This window comes from Rhinatrema bivittatum, chromosome 7, assembly GCF_901001135.1.
Source record: "Rhinatrema bivittatum chromosome 7, aRhiBiv1.1, whole genome shotgun sequence".
In the NCBI taxonomy this organism is placed as follows: Eukaryota; Metazoa; Chordata; class Amphibia; order Gymnophiona; family Rhinatrematidae; genus Rhinatrema; species Rhinatrema bivittatum.
The window spans coordinates 5,656,858-5,668,993 of record NC_042621.1 but is presented as its reverse complement, the minus strand read 5'-3'; the positions used below and the strand labels follow the sequence as shown (position 1 = coordinate 5,668,993).

General features: G+C 47.8%; 1 protein-coding gene across 4 annotated transcripts in view; it reads right to left on the bottom strand.

The window, feature by feature from the left end:
* MEAK7 (MTOR associated protein, eak-7 homolog) overlaps window positions 1-12,136 on the bottom strand; it is an 87,631-nt gene that overhangs the window by 34,066 nt on the left and 41,429 nt on the right. For all 4 annotated transcript variants that reach the window (XM_029608097.1, XM_029608094.1, XM_029608096.1 and 1 more), the window contains exons 5-6: window positions 5,877-6,317; window positions 4,433-4,551 (exon numbers count right to left, since the gene is read on the bottom strand). In XM_029608097.1, coding sequence (XP_029463957.1) covers window positions 4,433-4,551; window positions 5,877-6,317 — 560 coding nt within the window. The remainder of the gene's footprint in view (window positions 1-4,432; window positions 4,552-5,876; window positions 6,318-12,136) is intronic.

Genomic DNA, 12,136 nt, shown 5'->3' with positions numbered 1-12,136 from the left:
CGGGATAGGGATAATTTGTTTAAATTTAAAGTCTGAATTCCGTGAGGAAAGATTTGTGAGGTAAACTCAAAGAGCTCCAGAATCCGCGAGGCTACTGCTGCGCGGAAAAAGAGACTGAAGGGGGACACCTGCTGGATGCAGGGTTGGTGGCATGCTGGGCATGCTCAGTTGTGCCAGTCAAAATTCTAGAAACTTTGACAAAAGTGTTCTGTGACTGGGCTCCATCCTAATGATGTCACCCACATGTGAGGACTACCATCCTGCTTGTCTTGTGAGAAAGGCAAGTACCGTTCGAATCTGCACCTTATCAGACATGATAATCAAAAAGGATCTTTGCACGACAAGGCTTGCAATTCCGAAATCCACCTTGCAGAACAAACAGCAGCCAAAAACACTGTCTTCAGAGTCAGTAACCACAAGGAAATACTTCGAAGAGGACAAAAGGTTGAACTCGCCAGAAAGGAGAGAAACAGATTCAAATCCCACAAGGGTACTGGGAAATGCAAGGGAAGTCTAAGGTGTTTCACTCCCCTCAAGAACCTAGGTCACTCCTGGGGGAATTCTGCGCAAATAATTTTAAAATTCTGCGCACAATAACTTAAAATTCTGCAAGCTTTATATTGGTCAAAATACAATTTACATGACAGTCTTTAAGTAGTTACTTTTTAAATTAATACAGAAAAAAGTTATTACTCAGATGCAGAATTTTAAATATTCTGAGCAGAATTTCCCTAGAAATTCACTGTAAGAGTGTCCCTTCCACTCGCTCTCCCTACTCCTCTGGTCACTTTTCCCTCTCAGGCCCCAACTCCTCCACCTGCCAGTCTCTCTCCCCTCCACCTCTAGGCTCAACCCACTCTATTGCCAGTCCCAGAGTTTGACCCTTTTCTCAGTACTGCCCCTCATGCACGCTCCCTCTGTCCCTCCCTCTCTCACACACATGCTCCCTTCTCTCTAGTACACATACACACACCCTCATACAGGCTCCCTCGCACACATGCATCCCCTCATACAGGGCCCTCTCTTTTGTATACACACCCACACAAGCTCCCTTTCTCTTTCACACATACATCCTCACACAGGCTACCTATGTCTCTCTCATGCACCCCTTCACATAGACTTTGTCTCACATATACACAATCTCTTCACATAGACTAGCACCCTCACATACAAATGATCCCTTTTTCATACACACAAGTTCCCAATCTCTCACACATATACACACTCCTTCACAATCTCCTCATATAGGCTCCCTCTCTCTGGCACCCACACTCAAGGACACCCCCCCCCCGCTCTCTCACCTCCCATGCTCTCTCTCACACTCTCCTGCTCTCTCACCCCCCTGCTCTCTCACTCTCCCTCTCTCACACCCCTCCCCCTGCTCTCTCACACTCCCATCCCTTCACACCTCTCCCCTCCCCACTCCTCTCTCACACCCCCTCCCCCCCATCCCTTCGCCTCCCCTTTCACCCACCCATCTCCCTCTCCTCTCACACACACTCCCATTCACTCTCACCGGGGCCTTTATCTTTGCCGTGAGCAGAGCGTGTCCCGTGGCACGAGGGGGCCTTCATCTTCGCTGCAAACGGCGCAACTCCATTTGCGGCACACGGTGGGGCCTTCATCTTCACCGCGAACAGCACACCAGGGCCTTCATCTTTGCCACAAGCGGAGCGCGTCCTGCGGCACACAGGGGCCTTCATCTTCACCGCAAATGGTACACTGCAGCCTTCATCTTCGCCACGAGTGGAGCGCATCCCACAGCACATGGGAGCCATCATCTTTGCCGTGAATGGTGCTCCGGGGCCTTCATCTTCGTGCACTCCGTTCGCATCATGCCGGGGTCTCCTCTGCCATTTTCTGTATATAATTTGGCAATTCTGTGCAGGGGGGATTTCTGCACAAATTCTGCACTCTGCAGTAGCGCAGTATTCCCCCAGGACTACTAGATATGTCTGAGTGAGAATAGAGCGGACCATACCGGAAGGAGAAGAAAGAATGAGATGTGATTTAAGGAAACTTGAACGGTGGTCGAAGATATGGCAGCTGGGATTCAATGCCAAGAAGTGCAGAGTCATGCATCTGAGGTGTTGTAATCCAAAAGAGCTGTATGTGATGGGGCATGAAGGCCTGTTGTGCACGGAGCAAGAGAGGGACCCTGGAGTGATAGTGTTTAGCAATCTGAAGATGGCGAAGCAATGTGACAAGGTGATAGCAAAAGCCAGAAGAATGCTGGGCTGCATTGAAAGAGGAATAACCAGTAAGAAAAAGGAGGTGATAATCCCCTTGTACAGGTCCTTGGTGAGGTCTCACCTGGATTACTGTGTTCAGTTCTGAAGACCATATCTCAAAAGGGACAGAGACAGGATGGAGGCGATCCAGAGAAGGGCGACCAAAAAGGTGGGGGGGTCTCCATCAAATGACTTATAATGAGAGCTTGAATGACCTAAATTTGTATACTCTGGAGGAGAGGAGGTGCAGGGTTGATATGATACAGACCTTCAGATACCTGAAAAGTTTTAATGATGCACAATCAATGACAAATATTTTCCGTTGGAAAGAAATCAGTAGAATTAGGGGTCATGAAATGAAATTCCAGAGAGGATGAATCACAATGAATGTCAGGAAATATTTCTTCATGGAGAGGGTGGTGGATGCCTGAAATGTCCTTCAGGAGGAAATTGTGAAGACAAAAACGGAAAAAGATTTCAAAGGGGCATGAGATAAACACTGTGGATCCCTTAAGGCTAGAGGATGGGAATGAAGAAAAAATCCACGAGGGTAACTTGCTGGTGTGGCAATTACTACCCTTAACCAATAAGCCTTCATGCTGTTAATGCAACTCCATCATTGCTCTCTGCTTCATTGGCAGGGTTGAAAAGAGGAAAAGGGAAATTAGATTCAGACAGCAAACAACAAGGACATTGAATTATACAGTTTGGGAAAACAAATAACCATGGGGGTAACTTGCTGATGCAGCGGTTACTACCCTTAACCAATAAGCCTGATACTTTTGATGCAACTCCAACATTGCTCTCAGCAAAGAGTTAAACGGGGAACTGGACTCAAACAGCAACCAACAAGGGCCCTGACTGACGGTCTGGGAAACTGATAATTATAAAGGTGACTTGAATGGCGCAGTAGATACTACCATAAGCTTTCTGGGCAAACTGGATGGACCGTTTGGTCCTTTTCTGCTGTCATTTCTATGTTTCATCTTCTCTAACTCCTCCCCAAACAACAAGCGCCTCTTAAAAGGCAACTTTGTAAGGTTCAATTCGAAATAGTCAGCAGACCAGCTCCATAGCTACAGGAGCCTTTGGGCTGCGATCATCGAAGCCACCCCTTGAGCCACCGTGGACACCAAATCATTGCTAGCATCCACCAGGAAGGCAGCTCCCAGCTCCAGGTATAGGCCATTCTCTCCCAAACTTTGCTAGGCCTCCTGGGTTAACTGTAACCCAGCCATGGCCACTATATAACAGCAAGCAGAGATTTGGAGATTCATAGCCATCACTTCAAAGGCCTGCTTCAAAATAGCCTCCATCTTCCGATCTTGAGCATCTTTTAAAGCCGCACTTACTTCCACCGGAATGGTGGTCCGCGTCATCAAAGCACAGAATAAGGCATCCATCTTGGGAAACCGGAGTTGCTTCCTCTCTTTAGGGTCCACGGGATACAATCCTGCTAAGAAGTGAACTCCTTTAAAATTAGCCTCAGGTGCATTCCATTCCAAATCTATCAGCTCTTGGATGGCCTTGTGCAGAGGAAAAAACCAGGATGCCTTGCACAAGCTGATCATTACAGAGTTTCTCTTCGGATGTTTGGCCACTGCCAACAAGATTTCCTCACACCCAAAGGCTTTCAAGGTCTGTAAAATTAAACCAGACATCTTGTCCCTGTGAAAAAGCTGCAGCTAGTTCTGTAGGCTCAGCATCTGGGGGAATCTCCCCCTCTTTCAATAATGTATCACTGAGATCCCCTACCAAGGATTCCGACTCCCCACCTAAGCCTCCTGAAGGATCTCTGTCCTCGCCTTCTTCTCTTCTTCCTCTTGGAAGGAGACAAGAACTCCCGGGAATGCTTCCTAGGTCCTAAGGAAGGAGTCTTCTGAAGCGGGCAATCCCTAGCCTCTTCCTGGGGACCTTTATCTCTTTTTTTTTTTTTTAAACAAGCAATACCCAGTATGAAGATGCACGTCCACCATCTGTTGGAAATGGATAATACTGACAGGCTGATGTCAATGTAGGGGTATATATATACCATGACATCAACTTTGCTCCATCTCCATCTGCTGATAGAGGTGCATAACCCACTAATTGTGGATTAACCTGTCTGAAAGCTGAGAAAGGGGACACGATTAACTAGATATGCATTTGAGTCACACAGTGAAACAGTTACTGAAAAAGAGTTTAAATCTTCTGGTACTTACTAGTCCATTTGGCATGGTTTGCTGGCCATGATTCAGATACATGTAGTGGTCATTGTATCCTGTATGTGTGTACACTTCCAGGCAGGGGAACATGGAAAACAAGAAGCACCTGTTGTCCCCTGAAAATTACCACAAAAGAAAACAAAGACCAAGTAAAAGGGACTTCAGTCATAGAGTGGAGAAAGTATCTTATTAAAATGAAGATGACTAACTTCTTTTGGTTACATTTTCAGCAGTGACAAGGAGTCTGAGTTCAATATAGGGCCTTCATTGGAAGTGCAATCATTAAAATCTTATGTCATACTCACTATGGAGCTAGTTTGAAATAGGTTAAGCTCTTATTATTTACTTGACTTGCAATGTATTGTCTAATCTCCCAATAAAAACTTTGGAAAGCAAAGAAAACTGGAAGTTGGATTTAGGAAGTTCTATTTTGAAACATTCTTCAATGCATAATTATTATTAGAACTGATATTTTTTTTATTGCTGTTGATTTCATCAACCTTGTAAGGATTCTAAGCAGAGTGTACCATATCAGGATTTCAACACATGAACCTCAAGTTTTCACATATACTACACACTGCCATTGACAGCAATGCTGCCCCAGAAGTCTCCTGTACTGACAGAGAGGGCATGACATGGGCTATAAAAAGGTCAAATTCAGGCAAAAGTAGTGAAAGGAAGAAAGTAGGAGCCTTAGATTCCACATTGTCTACACAGAAATAAAAGCGGCACTTTGTAGAGTTTCTAATCTGTAGCATATCGCAGATACAAGACAGAAAGAAACATTACTGAACAGAACTCTAAGAACTATTTCAAAAGAACTGTTCTCTCATTCTGTGTCCACCACAAAACTCTTATAGCAGAGCACCAAGGGCTCAGCTCGTTAATAAACAGACCTGAAATGATTAGTGCACAGTGTACCCAGTGTACATCTATTGCACGATACATTTCATTGATTTGTATACCGCTTTTCCTAAAATTAGCTCAAAAGCAGTGTACAAGTTTATAAATAACAAAACTACAAATATTATGCAACAAAATACAGTCTATACACAAATATATGATGCAAATTATCAGAGACACAGTCATATAATATTAGCCAAAGAATACAATCAAAAACAATTATATGCTGAAAAAAATGCAAAACTTTTACAAAAACTTAAGAGAACAATTTTTAAAATAAATTATTTTGCAATACAGCTTTGTGAGCAACAGGTTTGAAAATATGTGTTTCTTGTTTTGGGCAAAGACAGGCAGGTGATTTGTAGAAATACATCTAAAGAAATGAAACAGCTCCAATTTTTGGATAAAAAATTTAAACTTATTCAATACTCGGGATATGTTATTAGGAGCTGAAGGTTTTCATGAGAAAGATAGCACGAAGACAGCATCACTATTAAATGTACGATACTATTTAATTGTGGGAAGGAAGTGAACTTACCCTGAAACTGAGGTTTAACATCCCAGGTTTGCGATGCAAATCCACCAAAAATGAACCCTTCAGAGTCCTTTAAAACCAACAGGCAGGGGCCCTGGTTCACAATCTGCCCACAAAGCTTTGAAAAGCTTTCACCATGAACCTGAGAGGAGAAAAGCAGCCGCCACTGATGTTGTAGCTCAGCAGGCAGGTGCGAGTTGATGTACATAATTGACGGGAAGTCCAGAAGGCTGACAAATGCTATCTTTTTGTTGCCTCTGCACTTTGGGATCAAGTTTACTATGTCTGTCTGATTCTCTGTATGGGTCTGCATGACAGACAGACTCTGTGTAACAATAACACTCAGAAATGTTGAGATCTGAGGAGTTTTGAAGATCCAGTTCTCAATAGCACTTCTGTCGTAGGTGGAATTTATCAACTGCAATTCTGCAAGCTCCTGACCGCCTAATCAAATAAATAAATAAACAAATAAATAAATAAATAACAGAAACATTAATGTAACACTATCTAGAGCATCACAGAAAAATTTGAGATTCCCATAAAGCCTTATAAATTATATTCCCTACATAAATCAATTACTTATATTCTGTTTTTGTGTATGCATGCTAGAAATGTGATGGAAGAAAAAATCATATGGCCTGTCTAGTCTGCCCATCCATGCCAACTACTCAGCTCTGCAATCCCTACCAATCCAACTTTCTTGAATTCAGATACTTTCCTTGACTCCACCAACCTCTACTGGAAGGCTGTTCCATGCATCCACCACAGTCTCTATAAAGAAATACTTCTTTGAATATTCCAGCGTCTAATCCCTTTCACCCTCATTCCATGAGACCTTACATTCCAGAAGCTCTTTTCCGTTGAGAGACCCGCCTCCACTGCATTGATACCTTGGAAATATTAAATATCTCTAATCAAATCTTCTTTATTCCGCCTTTTTTCTAGAGTATACATGTTTAAATGAGAAATTACTACTTACCTGATAATTTCCTTCTCTTTAGGACAGTCAGATGAATCTAGAATAAGTGGGTTATGCACCTCTACCAGCAGATGGAGACAGAGCAAGCTGACGTCACAGTATATATACCCCTGTAGTGACCTCAGCCCGCCAGTATTCTCTTCAAAAATAACTGTGAACACTTTAGTAGGCAGGACTCAGGACCAATGGGTATAGTGTGCTCCTGATAGCAGTTGGAGACGAGTCAGATTTCAATCTGGCATCAGCACTACATATACCCGTGCAGGAAGCTCTGCTCTTCAGTATTCTCCTCGAAAAGCAATAGTGGATATATGTGTGTTTGGATAACTTAATTAACTTGGTTAACTTGATTAACTTGAACTAGTTGACGTGAATTGTAGCTGGAGACCGCAAGTGTCATCAACCGAGAAACGCCGACACCCGGTAACTATGGATGTCTTAACTAGGGGTAAAGTCTGGCTTACCCGTGCTTGTCTTGCTCTCGGGGATTGTCCACCCGAGGTTCCGCATGTTGAGGTAGCCGTGAGCGGGTTACTGAGTCCATCTGTCTACACTAAGGAAAACGAAATTATCAGGTACGTAATTTCTCCATTCCCTAGCATGTAGCAGATGGACTCAGGACCAATGGGATTTACAAAAGCTACTCCTGAACTGGGTGGGAGACTGCCCGTGGCCCACTTAGTACTGCCCTTGCGAATGCTGTGTCCTTCCTGGCCTGAACATCCAGGCGGTAGAACCTTGAGAAGGTGTGAATGGAGGACCACGTTGCCGCCCGACAGATCTCGGCAGGTGACAGCATCTTGGTTTCTGCCCAGGACACTGCCTGGGCCCTTGTGGAATGGGCCTTGACTTGTAGAGGTGGAGGCTTGCCTGCCTCTATGTAGGCCGCCTTGATTACTTCTTTGATCCAGCGGGCTATGGTTGCCCGCGAGGCTGCTTCCCCTTGTTTCTTCCTGCTGTGAAGGAAAAATAGGTGGTCCGTCTTTTGTACGGATTCCGATCTTTCCAGGTAGCGGACTAGGAGTCTGCAGTCGTTAAGATGGCGTAGGTCTTCCGAGTCATTATGCTTGTCTGGAGATGGCAGCGAGATGGTTTGGTTTAGATGGAAATGAGAAACCACCTTTGGAAGGAAGGAGGGGACAGTGATTAGCTGTATGGATCCCGGTGTGAATCTGAGGAACGGTTCCTGGCAGGATAGGGCTTGAAGTTTGGAGATGCGATGGGCTGAACATATTGCCACTAGGAATTCAGTCTTCAAGGTCAGGAGCCGTAGGGACAGACCACGTGTAGGTCTGAAGGAAGCTCCCGCTAGGAAGTCGAGTACTAGACAGATTCCATAGGGGAACTGGCCACTTTAGTGGTAGTCGGATTTGCTTGACCCTTCTCAGGAAGCGGGAGACGTCTGGATGGCAAGATAGACTGATGCCATCTTGGATGGCAAGATAGACTGATGCCAGCACGGCCAGTTGAACCTTGATGAAGTTGAGAGACAACCCCTTCTTCAGGCCGTCCTGCAGGAATTCCAAGATCATGGGAATTTTGACTCTCCGCGAAAGGATGTCACACCAAGCTTCGAATATTCTCCATATTCGTATGTAGGTTAGAGACATGGAAAACTTGCGTGCTCGGAGCAAGGTGTCAGTTACTGCCCTCGAGTATTCGCTCTTCTTCAGGTGAGACCTCTCAATGGCCAGACCGTAAGAGAGAATCTAGTTGGGTCTTCGTGGAGGATCGGTCCTTGCTGGAGCAGGTCCCTGTGTGGAGGTAGGCACAGGGGGTTCCCCGCCAGAAGTCTTCGCATGTCTGCGTACCACGGCCTTCTTGGCCAGTCCGGGGCCACTAGGAGTACTAGCCCCCTGTGGTGTTCTATCTTGCGGATGATCCAGCCCAGTAGTGGCCATAGAGGAAAGGCATACAGCAGATTTTCCTGTGGCCAGGTTTGGATGAGGGCATCGAAGTCTATTATCAACTGGAAGGCTGTGGTTGACAGCCTCCATTCTCCTGGATCTAGACTCTCTCTGCTGAGGTAATCCGCAGTGACGTTGTCTTTTCCCGCGATGAGGGCGGCCAAAATCCCTTGCAGGATTGCTTCCGCCCACGTCATTAGGGGGTCTATTTCCAGGGACACCTGTTGGCTTCTGGTTCCTCCCTGGCGGTTGATGTAGGCCACTGTTGTGGCGTTGTCCGACATGACTCCGACAGCTTCTCCTCGGAGTCTGTGACTGAATCGTAGGCAGGCTAGTCTGACTGCCTGGGCTTCCAGTCGGTTGATGTTCCATCCCAACTCTTTCTTGACCCATTGCCCCTGGGCCGTCAGTTCCTGACAGTGGGCTCGCATCCGTGGTGAGCAAGACCCAGGTCAGTGGGGATAGCCTTACTCCCTTGCTCAGATGGTCTTCTTGTAGCCACCATAGAAGCTGTATCCGTAACTCCGCCGGCAACTGGAGACGGACAGTGTAGTCCTGGGACATCGTGTTCCATCGTGACAGTAGGGAACATTGTAGTGGTCGCATGTGGGCCCTTGCCCAGGGTACGGACTTCTAGGGTTGATGTCATGAGTCCAAGGACTTGGAGGTAGTCCCATATCGTGGGGCGAGCGCCGATCAACAGTTTTCTCAACTGGTCCATCAATTTCCTTCTCCTTGTAGGGGGAAAAATGACCTTGTCCTGTTGGGTGTCAAACCGGACTCCCAGGTATTCCAGAGATTGGGAGGGCTGCAGACATCTCTTGGTTGCGTTTACAACCCATCCGAGGTTCTCCAGTAGATTCTTGACTCTGGAGATTTTGCCCTGATCAGCCAATCATCCAGATATGGGTGTATGAGGATTCCTTCTTTCCTCAGCGTCGCCGCCACTAAAACCATGGTTTTGGTGAACGTCATCAGGGCTGTAGCTAGCCCGAAGGGTAGCGCTCGGAACTGGTAGTGATGGTCCAGGATCGTGAAGCGTAGGAAGCGCTAATGATCGTGATGGACCAGGATGTGCAGATAGGCTTCTGACAGATCCAGGAAGGTCAGAAATTCTCCCCTGTACTGCCCTTATGACCGAGCGAAGGGTTTCCATGCGGAGGTGTGGTACCCCCTCAGGTAGCGGTTGACCGACTTGAGGTCCAGGATGGGCTAGTACATTCCCTCTTTCTTGGGGACGATAAAATAGATGGAATAATGCCCAGTATTTCGTTGGTGCGTGGGCACTGGTGTTATAGCATTTAAGACGAGCAATTTGGTCAGTGTGGTTTCCACTGCCGTCCTCTTGGAGGGGGAGTGGCAAGGAGATTTCACAACTTTGTCTGGAGGGATGCTGTGGAAGTCCAGATAGTATCCCTCTCGAATGATGGTTAGAACTCTCTTGTCCGACCTTATCTCGACCCATCTTTGGTAGAATAGGGCAAGCCTGCCCCCTATGGTTTCTTCCTGTGGATGGGTCTGTTGATTCTCATTGTGGGGTGTGGCTGGGGCCTGGACTTGAGCTGGCTCCCCTCTTGTTGTGTTTGTTCCGAAAGGACTGGCCCCTGCCTGCGGGGCAAGGTGCTTGGTATGTATTCTTATACGGTCTAAAACTCTGTGATCCTCTGCCCTTGGATGTTCAGGGAGAGGGGCATTGGCTTCTCTTGTTCTTGTCCGCCGGTAACAGAGGTACTGGAGATTCGCCCCATTTGTTGGCTAACTTCTCCAGTTCGCTTCCGAACAGGAGGGTTCCTTTAAAAGGCATTCTTGTGAGTTTCGTCTTGGAAGTCGTGTCGGCCTTCTGGCTGCCACAATGGATGAGACACCCCTGGCTGAGGTGCGCAACCAGGTCGGAAGTCCCATCCGTGAGGAAGGATATTGCTGGTTCTAATGATTTGACCAGCGTGGTGGTGTTCCTGGCCAGTGACAAGCATGTGCGTGTCACCACTGCACAGCAGGCCGCGATCTGCAGTGTCATAGCTGCTGCACCAAATGACTGTTTAAGGATAGATTCCTGATGTCTGTCTTGGGCATCCTTGAGTGCCGCTTCTCCTTCGACTGGAATGGTGGTGCGCTTTGTGACAGCGCAGACCATGGCGTCCACTTTGGGAAACACAGGAGTTCTTTGGCTGAGGGTTCCAGTGGATATAGGGCTTCTAGGGCGCATCCTCCCTTGAAACTGGCCTCTGGAGCATTGTATTCCAGGTCCATCAGTTGTACGGCTTGCAGCAATGGGAAATGGCGTGAGGCCTGATGGAGCCCGACCAGAAGAGGGTTCGTCTTTGGCTCCGCTGTGGTGCTTGTGCCTGGGATGGCCAGCTCCTTCAAGCTCAGGGACACGAGGTCTGGCAGCTCGTCTTTGGAGAAGAAACGCATCATGGTTCGATATGGTTCTATTCCTGGAGGGATTTCCCCTTCCTCCAGGGAGTCTTGGTCTTCCTCCAAGGTGTCCGTGTCCCTTAAGGATAGGCTTTTGTCCCGGGGAGGCACATCTCTGGGAGGCCGAGAAGGGCCTGGGAGGATTGGGTCCTCTGGTAGAGACTGTGGCTGTGTCGCCGGAGGCGCCAATTGCGCCTGGATGAAGGTTTGCAGACCTTTAAAGAATTCCACCCAGGAAAAAGTTCCTGGGTCTATATTAAACCCAGCGGCGTTCCCTGAGGGCCCTGTCTGGAGGGCCGAGCTGGGGATAGAGAGGTCCGGAGTACTATCGGTGGATCTGGATTCCTGTACTGGCTTGGGGGGGACCTTGCCCTGGTTCTCCCAGAGCCATCTCGCACTGAAGGCACAGGGTAGTAGCCTCTTCCTGCTGTGCAGCTCTTAAGTGGCAGGCTGGGCAGAGGGCTTGTGCTTTGGCTTTCTAGGCTGGTGGTGCCATGGTTTTTGCACGTAGGGGCATTCAAACCCGGGCTGTGCATTTATATACACGCGCTGGGAGGCTTATGTGTGCAGGCCGGTATGTGCGCTTACGGAGATGCGCGCGCCACTGTGCACGCAACCGTAACTTGTGCGCCCGGCACCGTTGAACGTGTAGCTATGCGCCCAGCACCCTCGGGCGAGTCGCTGTGCGAACGTCACCTATGCGTGCGCCACTGTGCGCACAAGTATGTTGTGCGTGCCGGGCGCAGTTATGCGGACAGTGCGGCTACAAAGGGGGGAAATGGTGCCGGCGACCAAGTAAGCAAGATGGCGCGCCCCCCCCCCCCCCCGGACCCTCGAGCCGGATCAGGATCTAGCCCAGACGGGGCTGATCAACCCTATGGGACAGACGCCGGCTGGTAATCTGTACAGTTATCCGAGCCTCGGAGACCAGAGACAAAAGTTTTCTGCCTTACCTTGTC